The 19,735-nt window shown below is 42.5% G+C and overlaps 2 protein-coding genes across 5 annotated transcripts; one reads left to right on the top strand and one right to left on the bottom strand.

The window, feature by feature from the left end:
• The first annotated feature begins 1,494 nt into the window (after nt 1-1,494).
• Nucleotides 1,495-6,677, top strand: LOC120797283 (calcium uniporter regulatory subunit MCUb, mitochondrial-like). The gene is made up of 9 exons (XM_040140820.1): nt 1,495-1,566; nt 2,896-2,956; nt 3,279-3,446; nt 3,838-3,942; nt 4,109-4,266; nt 4,600-4,706; nt 4,796-4,892; nt 5,155-5,271; nt 6,108-6,677. The coding sequence occupies exons 1-9, from the start codon at nt 1,495-1,497 to the stop codon at nt 6,189-6,191; spliced, it is 969 nt and encodes a 322-aa protein (XP_039996754.1). The 3' UTR covers nt 6,192-6,677.
• cfi (complement factor I) lies at nt 6,615-18,907 on the bottom strand. Of its 4 annotated transcripts, none has more exons than XM_040140745.1 (17): nt 18,389-18,907; nt 17,428-17,606; nt 16,467-16,620; nt 16,032-16,095; nt 15,762-15,927; nt 14,830-15,032; nt 13,007-13,111; nt 12,787-12,912; nt 12,215-12,250; nt 12,081-12,101; nt 10,913-11,055; nt 10,239-10,342; nt 9,478-9,582; nt 9,182-9,357; nt 8,421-8,522; nt 8,163-8,311; nt 6,615-6,966 (listed from the first exon to the last, which is right to left on the bottom strand). In XM_040140745.1, exons 1-17 carry the CDS (start codon nt 18,458-18,460, stop codon nt 6,898-6,900), a joined length of 1,974 nt encoding a protein of 657 aa, XP_039996679.1. In that variant the 5' UTR covers nt 18,461-18,907; the 3' UTR covers nt 6,615-6,897. The 4 variants fall into 4 exon arrangements, with proteins under 4 accessions (XP_039996679.1, XP_039996680.1, XP_039996681.1 ...); XM_040140746.1 differs by having other exon boundaries at nt 17,428-17,597; XM_040140747.1 differs by lacking the exon at nt 18,389-18,907 and having other exon boundaries at nt 16,467-16,651; nt 17,428-17,560.
• Between the last annotated feature and the right edge of the window lie 828 nt (nt 18,908-19,735).

Raw genomic sequence — 19,735 nt, 5'->3', positions numbered from 1 at the left:
ATCAAACTATGAAATGATTGAATTTGGAGACTTCTTTGTAAGTGTCAGACGACTGTATTTGATTTGAATTTACTGGGGACATCGCAGAAAAGAGATGCTAATAATCATAATCATGTTTTCAAGTTGTCGGGCTAATCCCAGTGTATATATAATTACTTCAAAATCGCTGCTCCTTCTTCAGAACTAAAGAAGTGACTGAAGGGCGATGGGCTTTGAAAAAGCAGATTTCAAATTTAATGTAATGATATTACTGAAATCCTCTAGTGACAGTGCAACAGAACTGGCACCTTGACTGAGTTTATGGACCTCTGCTGTTGAAAAATGTTGAAGGCCTCGTGACAGGTCGTGTCATCTGTTGCGGAAATATACATATGTAACTCTGGCAGGTTTGCTGTAGCTTGTAGCTCAACAAGAGCTGCATTCACGTTCTTTATATCAGCACCGCAGCATGTTTTCACCTTTATTTTCAAATTGCATTGTTCTGTTTGCTTTGCAGACGCGTAAATGTGTATTTTACATTTTCACACATTGAAATGTATACGACAGACCGTGTTTTGGTAGCCGATGCAGGCTTTGCTGCATCCTTTCTCATCGCTCCCTCTCAGGTCTACGGCAGCATCATACTGATTTTTAACTAAATGGGACTTTGTCTTGTAAATTCATAATTCTACATGGGCAACTCCAGGGATTATAATCCTGCAGCAGTGGGCTGCAGAAATATTAGCCCGTTATAACCTGTCATATTAGACAAGAATTGTGTGTGGAAAATGCAGTGGTGGAATGTAATTAAGTATATTCATCCACGTTCTGTATATAAGTGCGTTTCTGTAGTTTTTGTGCTTTCCCCTGACTATTTCAGCCTCATACTACTTTTTACTTCTACCCCGCTACAGTTACAACAGCTGCAGTTACTAGTTACTTTACAGATTAAACTATAAAACATATTATGATGATCTTAATATGAAGAAAATATTAGGCATTGTTATAGAAAGTTGCCATTCGTTCCATCCTTTGTTTTTATTTCTTTCTTTCCTCATAAACAACTTAAGTTGAAGTTTGGTTTCAACTCAAGTTCTAGGTCAAAATAAAAACGTAAAAAGGGCTTGCGTTTGGCGTTTTGAATTTTGGTTTGACACCATCTTAAAGCAGGTTTTCAACCTGAACGGGGTAGAACATCGGTACGTAACGTGAGCAGTGCTGCCTCTGTCTGCTACTACACTGACAAGAAAAAGAAAAACAAGCCTTCTGGTGTGTTTCCACACCATTTTTAATCCCGTTTAGGAGACCGCCCAGGAAGGCGAGCGGGGAAGTGAACTCTTACCTGAGTCAGGTAAGGGTTAACTTCCCCGCTGGCCTTCCTGGGGCTCAGCCCGCCATGAAACCTGTTCCTACTCGCCTCGCTGACATTTCAAACATTCACATCGGCCGGTTTATGGCACTGGAAAGAAATTTCAGCTCTTCACTTCACTTCTGCCTGCGGTTCAGCATCTCGTCATGTTTGTCTCCAGATTTCTCTGCAGGTTTGGTTACTGCTGCTCTCGACCCAAAAGACTCAGGATCTACACAGTGAGTTTGACATGGTTAAACTTTTTTCGGAAATCTTCGATTTCAAAGTAACTTCAAATCTCGGGGGTTCTGAGTGAAAGGACAGATATGGGATAAATGTTACAGTTTTCATCCATTGTTATTGATTTAACTAAACCGTATGTATTTTGTATTTTGTGTAACTGACACCACCGCAGAAACAAACAAGTTGAACTATTTATTAAGTCGAAAAATGACAACTCTCCTTGAAATGTTCGACTGTTATGCAAGTTGTAGGTCTGAATCTCTGTCATTGCATCAGAGTTTTAACAAATCCAACCGCTAACGTTTCTACAACCGTCTGGTACACAAATACTGCTCACTATATACTTATACTACTAATACTGTTGCTTCTACTTCTTCTGTTACTACCTCTAATACTGCAACCACTGCCAATACTGCTTCTGTATACCACAACTACTAGCGTTACACCTACATACGTTTTACTGCTAGTACTAGTATTACTCCCACTGCTACTGCTGTGAGTGCTAAACCACAACATGTCAAGACAAGAGAAGGAGACAAAGTGTGTGTGTGTGTGTGTGTGTGTGTGTGTGAGCTTGTATTGCTATCTTTGTGGGGACCATCTTCAGGTTCAAAACCATCGCAGCGAGGACATTTCTGCGTTGCGAGGACATTTTGGCCAGTCCTCCGCTTCGCTTGACATGGCGTGTGACCACGTCAGAAGAAGAAGCCTTTATACTGTAGTTGTGCGACTGGCCACGCTGGTCAGCGTCATGTAGAGGGGCTAGCTGTGAGAGCTAGAGAGAGAAGTTCAAACCCAGGCTTGAAGTGGACGCGAACGTCTCTGAAGCTATCCAGCCATCTGACAAGCAGTTCTGACGGAGTATACAGGCCCCTTAGGGTTAGGGCATGCAGCTAGGGACTGCATCATGACGATGGGGGTCCTCACATGTATAGAAAGGCCTGTGTGATTGAACTGTTAGGACGTGCAGCTTTCGAGCACGTCTCTCTCTCTCTCTTTCTCCGTACCTTCCATTTCTTTCTCTATGTCCCTCAACCGTTCAGGTTTTCTCTCTTTTTCTCAGTTCAGTTGTTTCCGTAACCACGCCCATCTAATACAGAAAATGATTCACGTGAGAAGTTCCTTACCTGCCGCCTCTGTGGTTAAGTTTTGCTTGGGTTTAGGTATTAAAACTACTTAACCGGACACACACACACACACACAGGAGCCAACAGAAAGAAAGTTCATTTCTTTTAGAAGACGAAAAGGTTGCTGGTTCAATATCCACGATTGTCAGGGAACATACCAGAGTCGGAAACGTGTGATAATTCATTTTTTTCTCTCAGTCCAGTTCAGTCTGGTCCGGCTGTGTCGTTTCCAGTTACAGCAGTCGACCCCCAACCAAAGGTAAACTCTGTCTCTTTCTTTTTCTTTCCAAAGTCCCTTGATCGGAATAGTTTAACGTTGGGGTAAATACACAAGATTAATATCAATCTCACGTCTGCCTGTTAAGTACAGAGCCGGAGTCAGGACGCGGTTAGCCTAGCTTAGCATAAAGACGGGAAATGGGGAAAACAGCTAGTCTGGCTCGGTCCAAACCTCAAAAATACCCCTACCAACACCTCCAAAGCTCACTGATGACCACGCTGTAATTTTGTTTGCTTAAGCTGTGTAGTTCAAAGAAAATACCAAAGTGTGACTGATATGTACATCCCTCCCTGTCTTTCAGATGTGTCTGTCCACTACAGCCTCGGTCGCCCGGTCCTCTCATTGCGTCTGCCCGGAGGTCAGGAGGGTCGTTTCACTCTGACTCCCATGTTGACCACCGTGGGTGACCTGCTGCGAGACATCGCAACCAAAGACCCCGGAGTGCACAGCGCCGCCCTGCTCAATGGAGGTAACGCAAACTCGTGAACTGCCACCCTTGTAAGGTCCCCAGCATGTAACACGAACTCTAACTGAAACTTAATTCTAACCTTGAAGTTAAAGTTCCCCCCACTTTTCCACTAATGTCCCTACTTTCTAAAAATGTTCTCAATTGCAACAAACATCATCACTATGCAAAAATGTCTACACTGTTAAAAAGGTTCTCGACTTCCTAGAGAATGTCCCCAATGTCCAACAGAAAATTCTGATTTTCTACAAATATCCTGAGTGAAATGTCTTCACTTTTTAAAATGTCCTCACAAGGTCTAAAAATTAAACTGAAACACGCACGAGTAACAATAATGCAGGCACACGAGTTACGGATACACAAAAACTAACTAAACTGTACTTTCTTTCACCAGATGGACAGAGAATCTCCTCGTGCACTTTCATGGAAACTGTTCTGTATAAAGATTTCCAGCTTGTCATCAATGACGTCACACACAACGTTCGCTCCCTCGGACAAGGTACAACCTGCGTGTGTCTCTAGGGGTCGCTATTAGCACTTCAGACGTGTTTGCGTTACGGAAATGGGAAAATACAACTTTTGGGTCAGTCAAAATTTAAAATGTGGTATTTCGCACGTGTAACGCTAAAGACGCCGCCGCAAACGCCTCTTCCTCTGCGCATCAGGCTCGTCTCACGAACACGTGTTGGGTCTGGACGACGTGAAGTACGTGGTCCACCTGCTTCACTCGGCGCTGAATCTTCCTCGGCAGCAACACGTCAAACACTCGGAGCTGCTGATCAGGCAGGAGCAGCTCAAACAGCGGCTGAGGCCGCTGGAGACGGTACTACACATCAAATACCGCCGCTACCGTGGACTAAAACAGTACTGATACGAGCGCTGCCGCCAAACACACGGAGCACTACTACCACACACTGGGGATTACTACTACACATCAGATGCTGCTATTACTTCATACTGAATACAGTGAAAGTTTGTGTATATATGTATTTCACGACATAGGAGGATTATTAGAACCATTCAAACAATAGCATTACAAACTGGTATTGATTTAAAATGAAAGTTTACACCCTCCTTCCATATTCTCCCTGCTGAAACAAATACTAGTCAATGCAGTGTCCTCTGCAGTGACGGAAACGGGCCTGTGTGTGTATAGGTTAAACTCCGGATGGCGCAGGAGGCCGAGTCTAAAGCATCCATGCTGGGGTGGTTGGGGCTTGCCTACCTGTCCCTGCAGGGAGGATTCCTGGGTTACCTCACCTGGTGATGAACGCACACATTCACAAGCCTGGAACGTGAGAGTTTACTGCACTCAGGTAGCCTGTAATAATGTGTGTGTGTGTGTGTGTCAGGTATGTGTTTGCCTGGGACATCATGGAGCCAGTCACCTACTTCATCTCCTACACCACCAGCATGATCTTCTTCGCCTACTACGTCCTCACCAAACAGGTAGAAGGACCCTGTTTTTGTCTTCTACTTTTGTGAGGACCAATTCATATTTTGGAACCATATGAGCGAGGACGTTTGAACTGGTCTTCAGTTTATCATCGGACTGTTTGAGGGTTGAGACTTGCCTTTAGGGGCCAAGGGTAGAATTAGGTTTGGGTTCACGCAAGTGTTTGGAGCCAGGGAATGTATTCTGTCAGTGAGGACAAGTACGAATGTGTGTCCGCGCTTTATCATCGTGTTTGTGTGACTGCGTGCGTCGCAGGATTTCCTCTGCCCGGACGTGAGGGACCGTCAGTTCCTTCACTTCTTCCACCAGAGAGCGACTCAGCAGAAATTCGACGCTCAAAAATACAACGAGCTGAAGGACGAGCTGGCAAAGGTGAGCACACTGTTAACGCACTGACATTTTTGACACGCCGACCACAAGACTCGAACACACACGGGACCGCAAGCGAACCGCCTTTACCCAAACGGCTTCTTCGGTCAGTCCAAATCAGTATAAAACATCTTTATAGTCGTGAATCCAAAGCTATTCAATCAGAAAGATATTGAGAATCACCTCATAGGAATCATATTCATTTTCAGGATGCGGTACTTTAAGAAAAAACAAGTTACAAAATACTTTAAAGGGAAAACAGCCATAAGAGTAAAACTTTGAAACTCAAGAGTAACCTAACATCATGGCTGAACAGCAGTGTTTGCATTGTCCTCTCTGGGTGAACGTTTTGATCCGTTCCGACCCCGACGCCAGCCGGCATCCCTGACGGGTCGCACCTGTAACCCCACCCACCGGTGATGCCACGGTGTACCGCCACACCCCGGAGTCCACTGTGACACAGCACAGGACTTTCAGCTGCTGCTAAGTCGCTCTTTAAAATAAGTTCACGGTAGAAGTTTGACTTACACTTACAGAAGTCGTAGGTACGTGATACTAAAACGACACGCAAGAAGTAGGCAGATTAGCTGTGAGGCGCAGCAGGGCCTTAGACTTGACACAACACACAATGTGACCATTTACACAAGGGAAACAGTCCGTAAAGTTTGCTTTGGCTTGTTACTGTTTGCTCCTGACAAACCAAGATGAATGTGTGAGATGAAATGTTCAGCACGGTTTTAGTTGCTGTCAGAACGTCAGAAACAAGGGGAGGTCACCAGACCCCCACAGCTGGACGTACCTCGCATGCGTCAGCTGAAAAACGGTGTGTGTTTGTGCAGGTGGAGGACGACCTTAGGAGGCTGAGAAGCGCCATTCAGCTGCGGCTGCCGGTCGAACCGGTTCAACCGCAAAAAGCCACCTGAGATTTTGGCTCATTTTCTCTTTTTTTGAAGTCCTTGTTTCTGAAAAATGTTTGTTTCCATGCCACCTGACTTTGTCAAGGGAAATTCCTATCCTCTGTTGCTCTTTTTATTCTTCTGCTATCTCTTTGAATCTATCAAATATATGTCAAAACAGATTTTTTTTTTCCTTACGTATTAAAAGCCCTTTTTTTTTCTCCTGTGAAATGTTAAAATATTTCAGATGACTCACTACTCATCCCGCGCTTACGTAGAACAGCAATATACACACAGTACATTCTAGTCTTTGCCTCGGCTGAAGAGATGTGCTAGCTGTTGAAGCAGAAACTTATATTTTGGTCGCAGTACATTTAGAAAACTGTAAGTTACTGATACCTGTAGAGAGATGTCAGGCTAATATTAGCTATCTAAACATAGGTCAATATTTCATTGGCCATAGAATTTACTGGCAAATTTATTGGGCACAAACTGGCTTTTTTTTATCACCAATACAACCATTAAACAAAAAAGAGCTATTCTAAGTATGCGATTTTTTTGAAAATGAAAACACTTCGGCTCGACAAAGTTTTATTCACAGTAAACAGAGTGGCCATCATCACACAAGCTGCAGCCAGGGTGAAATACCTGTGAAAAAACGACTTCAATCACCAACGAGTACGACTCGCCAAGTATTTAAAAAGTAGAGTTTTGCGTGTGTGCGTTTGCTTCATCATGAATTAAACATGGTGACTGCAGGCCAACCCGTATGAAGTCTGATCCACTCAAAGTAATGAGCGACCTGTCAGAGAGAGGGACAGATGGAATCGATATTAACGTTACGTGATACTATCTGTGTACCTGTGCAGGTCAAACACTGAACACGAAAGCGAGCGATGTAGTTGACTGTACTGCGGTTTCCCTTTGTAATATCTGATGTCCAAATGTTTTGTTTGCTACCATCTTTTTTTCCCTCCGGCTATGTGTTTGCACTGCTGTCAAACAGTGAAATCTGGGATTAAAGCAAATCTAATAATTAACAATGGAGCCATGTGAATTCACTGTGTGTGTTTTCTGGTGTTCATGTGTGAGTTTACTGTTGGCATTTGAAAACGTAATTTTTTTGCCTTTGAACGTGAAGGCTGGGTTAATATTTCTAATATCGAGAAGAAAATCAAATACTTCCTAAATAAACATTTGAGGTACAAAGTGTCAGTGAGATATAGATGAGAGAAATAGAAATAATAAATAAATAAGAGGGGAAATCTTCGCTCACACGTGAAATCTATTTGACCATTAAATATCAAATGACCGTATAAAGATATTATACAGTGTTTACATAATTAAATATATTTAACTGTGCAATTACATCACCTGTGTATTATGTCTCATAAGGTATATTACACATATACACTGTATATCAAGCATTTGCATTATAATGCAAGTACATAGTAAAAATACTTTATGTATTTTACTTAAATTTTCTATGGATTAAATTTATACGTAATATACCTGTGTATATTATGTGCTGTATTATTCCTTTTACCTGTGTAAAACAAATAAATATTACATATATACATGTATTTTTCCTGTGTAGATAGTATGCATACATCTATATATATATGTATGTATATGTATGTATGTATACATCCATTTTCTATGTGTATGTATATTTTCCCACTTTATATATTTATACATTTATTTGCCCTAAGGCATATTTGTATTTTTTTCTTCGTATACATGTAGAAATGCATTTTTATTGTGTATCTAGGTATGCATGTATTTTCTCTACGTATGCATCCAGGCGTATAATTTATCTGAGGGCCGTATATATGTTTTCCCTATGTATATAGGTGTACTTATATTTTCCGTTTGTATCTTTGTACGCATGTTCAGTATCGTGTATAGGGACCTTTCTGGTACATATATGCACACGTGCCCTTCAGTACGTTCTGTATATGTTTCTTTCTGTGTAGAAAACGTTTAGTCGTATTTCACCTGTGTATAAACGCCGGGGGATCCTGCCTGACCACACCTCCCTCCCCAGCTGACGATCCCCCACAGGTAGGAGCGACCCAGTTCATCTGTACAAACCAGAGGACCGCCACTGTCCCCCTGACAAGAGTCCACCCTGCCTTCCAGATCCCCTGCAAACACACACACACACGCTCACACAAAGTTACACCTGCACAATGTCTGTAAGGCATCCTGTTTTATTGTACATACCGTAGATCAGCGACCAAGTTACACACCCACCTGCGCACGTCATGCCTGGTTTGAAGCGATCGTTGTAGAATCTCTGGCAGTCGTCGATGAGGGATACGTTGGCCCAGAGCAACACCTGAGCTGCTCTGCCATCTGTACACAAAGGCACCGTTATTAAACATTGACTTGATAACTTTCAAACGGACTAATCTCATTTTCCGACACTCAAGCTAACTGACGACTGATGAGTTGATCCATGATGTAGTGTATGAAGCTTTGTGTGCAGGTCTTTTCCAGGGATAAAAGTAATTTCGACCCACGAAACGTTGAATGTCGACCAAAATGAATTCTGTTTGCGAAATGTCGCTTTTAGTGCAGTTAAAAGCTTTTCATGCCACAAAATACATATGAGAATTTCTGAATAATAACAATGAAGTTAATATAATTGCTATTTTAATCCTTAACACTTGGCAAAAGTTTTGTTTCACAAAATGCCATCTTTTGATATCGATGACACACAGGAAGGGCTCATTATTGGAATATGTTTAAAGCCTGCGAAAAGTACGTTGATGTCAGATAAAATCAAGTTATTAACATACCATTTTACCATTTATTTTCTGACTTATTTCAAAGGAGTCTTGTAGTAAGTGTAATAACTTGTAATAAGTAACTCATTTTCGCTCCACTGGGTATCTTTGGTCATCATTATTTCCTAAACTGCCCTCGCCCCAGGAGGATCTGGTTTTTTTTACAGTTCTTCCCGTAACTTTCTACCGCGCGGTGACACAGAAGCTGGACCGTAATGTAAAAACCTGCGGTTCGCCCCCATCCAGAGATGCTGCAGGTGTGGTTGGCATGAAAGAGTTTGGTGGACCAGGGAACACAGATGGCGCTGACGGCCGGGTTGTCCAACAAACATTTGTCCTCAAACGGAAGCTCCTCCAGCTTCACCAGAGCAATGTCGTTTTCGTAGCTACTGGCGTTGTACCTGCAGGACATTAAAATAACCAAATCATTTTAAGATTTTTGCCCATTCTGTCACCATTAAATTAAAGTTAATGTTTGAGCTGGACAGGGTTATGACACAGATGGGAAGGTAGATTCGTACTTGGGATGGATGCGGATATCTTCAACAGGAACAATGTCAGTCGTGTTTTGAGCTCTGGACTTCTTCCAGATAGAAAACTTCACCCTGAACGCAGAGGGGTTGGGTCTGGTAAAGAGACATGGGTTAGGGACTATTATTAAGACTAGTATTATTACTGCTGACAGAGAGAGCGCGAGTCGAGAAAAAACTACTACGGCTGCCACCACCGCTGCTTCTACACCTACAAACCACTGTGTTTGCTAACGCCGTTACAGCTACACTGATTTTTAAGACAACTGCTGCCGCCACAATATGTACCACCGCTACTATTACATTTATAAAATAATACGGCACAGGCCAGAATAGAAGAAAAAGTGGGGGAGAGAGAGCTGGTCCGACACCGTCGTATACAAAGAACGTTGCATTGATGGTTGTTTGTTCGTTTGAATGAACGGTTGGTGGTGGGTTTCATCACGTCTGTGTACGGTGTCTTTTCAAGTTTTCACCAGTATCAAAATAATCCAGTGATAGCGGTCTGCACATCCACTGGTTACATAACAAACAGGAGCTGTTAATAGCGAATTCCAAAACGTTCCCAGCAGGAGGAGTCGGAATTTGTTTTGTGTCTTTGAAAACTCCCTCCCCCAAAAAGAGCTATTTGAACAGGGGGTTGCTGTCCTATAATCAGGGGTCGTCTGAGATTTGGACCCAACCACTACCAGTATTTCAAACTAATGCGACTGCTTCATCATTTACTTGTTCTACGCCAACATTCGTCCCACCTGACGCAGTGAGCGGCGGTGATGACCCAGCAGCCTCCGATATAAGCTCCTCCACAGTCAATCTTCCTGTTGTCCTCTAGAGCGACCTGCCACTGGATCTGAGTCTGCAGACGGAAAAACAGGAACAAGCAGACACAGTTTTCATTTGAAACTATATGTTCGTTACGATACATGATGACTTGTACAAAATGAGTCCATTTTAATTTAATTTGAGCTTTTTTAGCTTGATTTGAAATGTTGCATTTCATAACCTACGCTCATGTTTAAATTTTTTGGTTCATGTTTTGTTTTTCACAGTAAATGTCCTCCAGTATGATTTAAAGGAAAGAAGTAATTCCCCAGATCAGAGCTACGGATTTCACAGTTTCTCCCGAAAGCCAATGGTGGAAAAATCACCTTCAAATGGCTTTTGCCACAATCACGTTAAATGGGATGAACGGTAGAGATGGGAAAGGTGGTGGCCTTTTTGGTTGTGTTGAAGAGAGCGTTTGACAGAGTTGCGAGCCACCGGGAAACCACAGGAAGGTTATATGAAAGAATTGAGGCCGTGCGAGAACAACTGACAAAACTCACAAAATGGGAACCACTGATATAAGAAACGACAATGATAGTGCTGATACACAGCTTTAAATGAATGTACCGAAAATAGACAGACAGGTGTGTTTCCAACTGACCGGTTTTGCCGGGGCTCCTCCCACCACTCTCTTGAAACGGGTGCTCCTTCCTCGCTCCTCCACCACTTCATCATCCACGGTGTTTGCATTGGGAATTCCACACTGTAACTTGGACTCCAGATGCTCTCTGTTGATCCTTGTTTCTAGACAGACATAACTTTGAAATTCATATATGGCTGTGATGAGACTGGGTCTGGATAACTTGGTCTTGGACAAGATAAGGTGATCTGGTGACCTGGCTGGACTTGGACTTAACCTGACTGCGTCACTGCACAACGTGAAGAACTTGGACAAATTATGTGGACACCCAACCGTTCCAGCCACATGTGATAGGGGAACATCCATCCGTCCACACATCCAGCCGTCCCACCGAGAATTTCTCATTTTGGCCTCTTGTATCCGCAATCTCATTCTTTGAGTCACTACCCAAAAGCTCGTGACTGTAAGTGAGGATTGAAATGTAGATAGACTGGTAGATCGAAAGCTTTGCCTTCCAGCTCAGCTCCCTCTTCATCACAATTGTCCAGCACAACACCCGCATTAATCCGCCCATCAATCTCACGCACCCTTTTACCCTCCCTCCTGAACAAGACCCAGAGATACTTCGGTCGGAGCGTCAACTCACTCCCAACCCAGAGGGAGCAATCCATCGTAGGTAGCTGATTAATGTTTGGTTAGCACATTAATGCACAAAACCATGGGCATTAATGTGCTAACATAACAGCCTCTGCTCCTCTGGTTTCTGGCTTTGCACCAGATGTTGAACCTGCTGCAGGAATTTGCTCCCATTCAGCCAGCATTACAGAGGTCCAACACTGATGTTTGGTGATAAGGTCTGGCTCACAGTCGGTGTTACGGGAAATTCCAAAGCTACTGGATAGGGTTGAAGTCAGGGCTCTGTGCAGGCGAGTGAAGTTCTTTCGCATCAAACTGGGAAAAACATTTCTTTGCGGAGCTTTTTCTGTACACAGGGGCATTGTCACGTTGAAACGGGAAACCAAACCTTTCCCAAACTATTGCCACAAAGTTGTGAGTAAGTTATTTTTCCTGTCATTTGAACTAAGGAAAAGCAGTATATGTACAGGGATGTCCACATACTTTTGGCCATAAAGTGTACTACAGCTTCTGATAATACTACGCGGAAAGTGTCACTGTTTATGTTACATACCTTCTTTGGGAGAGACGTACTCTGAAATGCAGAAAAAACAAATGTCATTATCATCGCCACCACTAACAACAACAACAACAGTTTCCTATGACAGGTTCAACCCACTGCTGGGCACACATTCGCCATAGCCATACCAAAATTTGTGAGTCTTCCGTGCCCCCTCACTGACTCTGTGGAAGATTACAGATATATATATTATATATATATATTATGAATACAAACACACAGGGTGCAGAAAATCAGACCGGTGTTGGTACCTTGTCAAATCGAGACCCAGCACTGTGTTTATACTCGGACAACGCCACAATTATGTATAAAAACCTACTGGTTTTAGGAATGGTATTCCTAAAGTTGGTCTGCTCAAACTTAGATGGTTATGGTTACTGGACTACTTATTGTTCTTACTGTACTATATAAACCCAGCCACATGAAATGGTCAGCCAACTATTGTTGTCCTTTTTCCCAAAACTTTTTCCCAAACGTTTGAGTTTGAGTTTGCCTGTAAAAAAATTTTGCTTTTTCACTTTCTGTTTGTTGGAGCCAGACCATCAAGACAGTAACTGTAACCATCAAGTCTGGTTGAGTACTGGTTTAAACGTTCTTGAAGGGGAAAAAAATAAATTGCACACAGAACAAAAATCCTTTCAATTATTTCTAAAATCGAACGGGGGTAGATGTGGTTTGGTAAAAAGTGTGTGTCTCTCACTTCTTTCCACATATGTGTGTCGGATTAATTCGTCCTTGCCATCCAGACAGTCCATCTGGCCGTCGTTGAGCGCATCTTTATGTATACACACACCCGTCTTACAGTGGACACTACTTTTCCTGCAATCTGATGAGCAAAATAATTCACATCGTGAGAGACGGGACTTACTGGGTTATTAAATCTACTTATGTGAATGTGTGTGTGTGTGTGTTTGATTTACTTTTGCAGCACATTTCATCACTGCGGTCGCCGCAGTCGTCAACTCCATCACAGGTCTGGGTCAGAGACACACACTTCGTGTTTACACATTTGAAGCCACAGTCCTCTGAAACGCATGGGCACAGAATATCAGAACAGTGAAAAGTGTAACTGTTTACAGTACAAGAGATAACTTCTTAAATTGATAATCGTGGATGGGTTTATGTGCATCATTGGCCATGGAGGCAATACAATCCTGAGTCCAAGGAAAATTAGATGTCAGGTGAGAGGCCAGACATATGGTATTTCATGAAGACCTATTATGATTGATTCTAAACAGTCACAGCTGAGTATCATTGCTGATAAGTGACACAAATGTCAGTTTGGTCGCATAAAGGCGGCCCGACTTAGCTAGAGATTAAGTTGGGGCTGTGGACTAATTGGGGCTGAAAATCAGTGCCCCTTATTAGCACTCAGGCCAGCCTTGGGTTAACGTTGGCCAACTGTTATACCTGGACTACCTGGGGAATCACTGTGACTTGTTGCTTGATGGTTGGAATGGTGGCTGGGCGATCATAACTGAGTAGTTCACCAAATCCTAGACAGAAGGTAATGGGTGGGGCAAGGTTGGACTATATTCGACCACTGCTGACCCTTGCCCTTGCTCTTACATTTCCTCTTCTTTTTGATTGAACCATTTGTAGTAAGTAATAAATTGATAGCCAAATTTTTGAGACACAGGTGAAAATAGAGGTTTAGCTGTGTCTTGTTGTGAAAGGGGTGAGGTTATGGAGAAGGCGGCTGGACAGTCCTGGTAGACCCAAATATGTATTGAGGGATTTCTAGGATCACTAGGTTGAGGACTCTGTCTGACATGAAGACAAAAGGGATCTCCAACAGGCCAAAAGGGCTGCCACTATGGTTGTTACAGAATCAAAAGGCAGGATTTGGTAAGACTCTAGTGACTGAGAGTTAGGGCTTGAAGGTTTGAGGGATTTATTGTCAGTAGGGTAGACAGAAAGCTCCTCACTGGCAGGACTGCAAACCATCTGGTGATGGTCCACACTTATGAAGGAGATCCAAAGGGTATGTTCCAAATTTGGTGTAATCTTACTGCTCAGGTTTCTCGAGAAACTCTGACTGAACGGCGGATGTGAGATTTGGGGGAACGATGCAGAATTTGCTCCTACAGAAAAGTGAGCGGTCGTGGAAATTGACTAATCTGATCAACATGCTGTATTTTTGTGGCTGTAGAAAAGGTCTATAGGGTGTTATGTTGGAAGTATTGAACACTTGTGAGGCCTATGTCAACATTTTCGGCTTCACTTCAAGTATTTTAAATGTGGGCTCTGGCCCCTGACAAGGATGTGTCTTGTTACCTCCTCTGTTTGTCTGGGATATTCATGGAAAGAATATCAAGTCACAGCAGATGCCCAGACTGTGTGCGGTTTGGTGACACTAGGGTGGCATCTGCTTCACTTGCAGATGATGTTGTCCCTTTGGTTTAATTGGACCACAACTTAGAGTGTACACTTGAGCAGCTTTTAGCTGATTGTAACGAGTCAGGGTGAAGATAAACACCTTGGGGTCTTCGACCATGTGTGTCCCTGGATAAAAGGTGAGAGGAGCAGATCGGCCGGAGTGGAGGACTTAACGGATCTTGAGTTGTTATTCACAAGTGTCAATGCGTCATTGCATGTCACAACTCATGAACTCAATGTTAGAAGAATTTTTAAAGCTGTGAATACCCCAACAGTGTTAACATGGATTTTCTTGTGCAAGCACAACCCACTGAAGGCATCGATAGAAATGAAAACAATAGAGTAGAATCAGTATATTTCTGACCTTTTGGTACCTGTGATTCCTCATAACAGGTTACTCTGGAGACGTTCCTGTCGCCAATCCTGATCTGGTCGTAGATTAAACACTCAGCCAGGGAAGTCTCATAACCTTGGCAGCGGACACTAACACAGCTTCCTGGGAACTGCTTGTTATGATGGTCGGTTTTCAGGGAACTGTATCTGACGGAATCAGCAATCGCTGCCCCCCTGTACACAAGACATATTGTTGGTATGACTGTGCGTCATTGATACAATGCAGTTTAGTTGTTGCTGTTTCGGAAGGCAAATTTTTTCATTGTTGAAATGCACACATATTTATCGCACGTTTCCGATCTACTTTTTGGCATTTGGCTTTATACATTCCAGTACACTATGTATTAGGGCTGTCAATTTTTCAAAAAGTCAAGTTTGAAAGAACTCCAACTAGCTCATAATTCATTCACTAATTTGATGACAACTTATATATTGCACCCCTGACCCTTCATTACAGTCTGCCCAGTGTGGTGTCATACAGCAGAAACATATCTTTACATACATGCATATAAGATTTTTGCTATCTTATCGGTGGTGCCCTTTTTGTGGGCTTCTGGCAAGGGTGCTCAGGATGACTGTGGTAAAATTAGGCAGTTGAGGCTGTACAGGTGACCTTGCATCCGCCGTTTCTGGGGTTTCTGTTAGCTGTTATTTTGGTGGAAAGCTAGAAGGTGAGACCTCAGATTTGTTTGTTGTTTTAAGAGTGACCTCTGGACCACAAAGTAAACTACTCCAAATGGATTGATGCACTCATAGACTATACATTTTGAATTCGAAGAGGTCGTTACAGTGCGATTATCAATTTTTTTTCCCATGTTCAAATGATTGTTTCAATTTAGAATAGAGTGACAGCCTTGCGCTTCGTATCGTACATGTGCATTATGTAAATATATCTACTCTCACAGTGGCTTCCCATGCTCCTTGCAGGCCACGTTAGCAGCCGCCATGTCCCACAGCTTCCAACAAACCAGTAAGTCCTTCCTTTCTCCAGCGTTATTATCGTTGGGAATGTGGAGCCTGACCACTCCTGTGTCTGGGTCTATCAAACTTTCGAACTTTGGATAACTTTCTGTGGTGACAGAGAGATAACGGTAACATTAACTATAATAAGGACTATAACATACATGATACCATAAATATAACAATGTGCTGAATGTATTTGTGAGAGCGAACCTCTGCAATTTTCCCCAAAGTGGGACATGGCCGGTTTCTGGGTCCGACACGAGAGAGCCATCACCTGGAAAACGGATTACCACTGTTTAAAATTAAATGGTGCCTTAATCATAAAATGTTCATGTCCAAAACCAATTACGTTCACTAACGATCTTTAAAGTGTTTCACTACTGAAACCAACCAAGTACTGAAGGCCTGTAACGATTATCACTTAGATTTTTAGAGATTCTGAGTCTGCTGTTCATTTCTGCATCATTTCAAATCCTGGTTCTGATTCTTGACAAGGGATAGAGATGTAAATTCAGCCGGTCAAAATTTGACACTTCTTCACTGATGATCTTCTTAGAAATCTATATATCTACAACAAATTCCTTTCTACAGTTGGTTCCATTTCAGAGCTAGCAGTCAATACCCAACACTATATTTCAGTTTTACCTGGCAGTAGGAGCGATAGTTCCTGTGGTCTCGCCCACAGACTGGGGACACATCATCAATGGGACACAGGTAGGGTGGTTTACAGGAGCATTGTCCATCAATGCAACGCTCCCACGGAGGACAAAACACTAGGTCACATGATGCACGAGTAAACCTGATTAATGTAGACGGAGAGATCATAGAGGCTACAAACACAGAGAAATCTCACATTATTTATGCACAGATCATTGTAGTGAGCTGAGAACATGGAGTTAACTCAAGTGGCATTGAGCCTCAGACAGCTTGACTTGCTGCGTTAGAATCGCCTCTGGGTCTACTGATTCAGTGGGGAGTTTGCAGCGATAAATCACTTTGATGGATTTTGTCCTTCAAGTCATTGAAGGTTTTGCTTCCCTTATCTGCGAAGGAACTCACAAGTTGCACACGGAACACACATGGCTTGCGAGCGCCTCAAATCACAAAGTAAACATAACGGTTATCGTAGTCTTTCTGCAACCTAGTGGTTATGAGTCAGTATCTTAGAACTTTGATAGAAGTGTAATAGGGTAATTCAAGACCTCTGAATCACTCCCCACATCTACAGGTCTGGTTTCGTGCTCACTGACGGCGGTTTTCCAAGTTGGACCGATACAATATGATCTTTGTAGGCGGGATTGAGAATGGGGATGTCATCCTCCAATAATGGCCACAAAAATGTTGTGGATGAGATGGATGCAGCTGTACAGACTGTTGTAAGCCAACAACAACAACAACAAAAAACAAGTCTTGAATTCCTTTTTTTATAATCAGCATGTCCAACAAGGCAGCCTAAATGTTCGTTACTGATAAACCAATGGCAACGGTAAGTAAAGAAAAAAAGTAAGAAGGGAGAGGGAACCACAAGTATAACAGACCATATAAACCAACAAAGGAAATTACACAACCAAAAGAAAGAAGCCCAGCCAACTCAAAATATACCTACTTCTTTTCCAGGCACTCAGCTGGACCCAGAAACTCATCTTCCTCAGGTACTTCAGGGGTTGTGTGGGTGGGACTGGTGAACTCTGGGGTGGCGGCTTTGGTGGGAGCTGGGGTTGTGATTGAAAGCCATGGTTTGCGTGGGATCTGTTGGATCTGTTGGATCTGTTGGATCTGTTGGATTTTTTGGAGGATGGATTCTCATGATCTTATTATCAATATAACAGGAGAGGATATGGTTACGCACATCATCAGATGATGTATATCCTCAGATGATCTTCGGGTGATGTACAACTTTATATCTCTTTTAAAGTAGTTGTTACTTGTTAAATTCAGTAATTGTTCTTCATTCATTTCTAAATGACAGAATATTAAAGTAGACTTATTAACTAACACATATATTTTTTATTGATTGCATTTCAAAAGTTTGAATTAGTTACCCTATGCATCGATTCCTTATTTGGCCTCAAATGAATGAAAAGCACTCGCCAATAAATAATTGAATTGGGAAAATTCAATGCGCAGTATCGAACAGTAGTGTGCTAAAACCAAACCTAGGACCTTTGTACTTTTACTTAAGTAAACTATTAAATGGGTGACTTTTACTTGGAGCAGTAGTGTAGTATTTCTACACTGCGGTAATACTACTTTTACTTAAGTAAAAGGTCCGATTGCTTCTTGCACCGTGGTTATACATAAAATCATAATTATGTTCTGCCATAGAATAGTATATTATACTGTATTTTGGAACACTAAATGTACACTGTATTTAGCCATACTCAACTACTACCATGCATTACAAGACTAATCTACATACCAACTTTGTCCTGCCCTAAGCGACATCAAACAGAAATACATGGCAGCAAATTTTACCTGATATATGTGATTTAAAAAAAAAAAAGAAAAAAAGGCCCAAAGCATTGAGACAAAGAAAATGACGGAACCTTTTTGAACACTTTACTCACTGTGTCAGACCGAATGATGAGCAGAAACAGCAAGAGAAGAGAAACTCCCACTGATCTCATCCTGGCAAACATGAACGGAATATGTTGACCTACACTTCAGCTTCTTACAAAAATGTTTTCTCCTTTTTTCTCGTGTGCTCAGAAATATTGTTGTGGAGAGACAAAAAGAAAAAAAACGGACTTACGCTAAACAACAAAAAGTCCTTTATAACGAAGAAACAGCTACAGATACAGACAGAGAAACAGTTATTCTATCTGAACTGGAGCACTTCAACTGACAATCTGACAAATCGTTTGTCCGCCGATGTCGTCATCAATCAATCATTAGCTTGTCTCGTCAATACGTAAACAGCCCGGACTCCACATTGATTCAGCTGACTGATCATATACTGTATTGACACTGAACAGTATATGGAGTCAGACACCCCCCAGTTCCAGTAACCAGACAAACACAAACGTGTGGGCGGCACGGTGGCTCGGTGGTCAGCGCTGAAGGTTGGGGTTTGAACCTGGCATTTGTTTCCGTCTGTGGGCCGGTGACTCTAATCCCTCTGAAAGCTCCTCTGAATTTCCTGCGAGTGTGAACATGAGCAGCCAATAGACCTTTTTCACTGAAACATTTTGGGCATGTCACAGTAGAAGAAACACAGGTTTAAATATTTTTAATTAATGATTGAATTCAAGTTAGCTGCTTTAGTTTCAGGGCCCCGTTCCTGCACATGCTGGCTCGCAGTCACACTATGATGGTTCACGGGGACACTTGCATAGAATGGAACTATTGTTACTGTTATTAGCAAAAACTCTGCGCTTCCCGCTGTGACGAGTCAAAACGTCTGCTGGGGAAAAATGAAAACGCATGCCGGGACAGGTTGCAGCCCTCCGCGACCCCGAAGAGGATAAAGGGACGGATGGAAGTACAAATAAGTTAATGTTCAACATTCTATCAATAAAAGAAGATTTCAAAATCACTGTGTACATATCATGAAACAGGCAGACTCTGAGGCTTCGGCTTTGTTCACACAGGCAACTTAAAGCACAGGCCTGGTGATATTTATGGCGTCGTTTTCTTCTTTTCAACAAACCTCGAGCGTAGATCAAAACCAACAATGACTCCTTCAAACAAGCACTGTGTGTGTATCACGGCCTGATGTATCTCATTCCCCTGAGCCACGGAGCTCCACTGTTGTCCAGAAAATATTAAAAACACGTCACTGCTGCACTGGGTGACATGTTCCTTCATCACCATGGACACATACACACACAGTGTAGTTTATTTTGACTCAGTCACACACACACACACACACACACACACACACACACACACACACACACGCACACACCTTCCCG

This window comes from Xiphias gladius, chromosome 12 (genome assembly GCF_016859285.1).
Source record: "Xiphias gladius isolate SHS-SW01 ecotype Sanya breed wild chromosome 12, ASM1685928v1, whole genome shotgun sequence".
In the NCBI taxonomy this organism is placed as follows: Eukaryota; Metazoa; Chordata; class Actinopteri; order Istiophoriformes; family Xiphiidae; genus Xiphias; species Xiphias gladius.
This window is presented reverse-complemented; position numbering and strand designations above follow the sequence as displayed.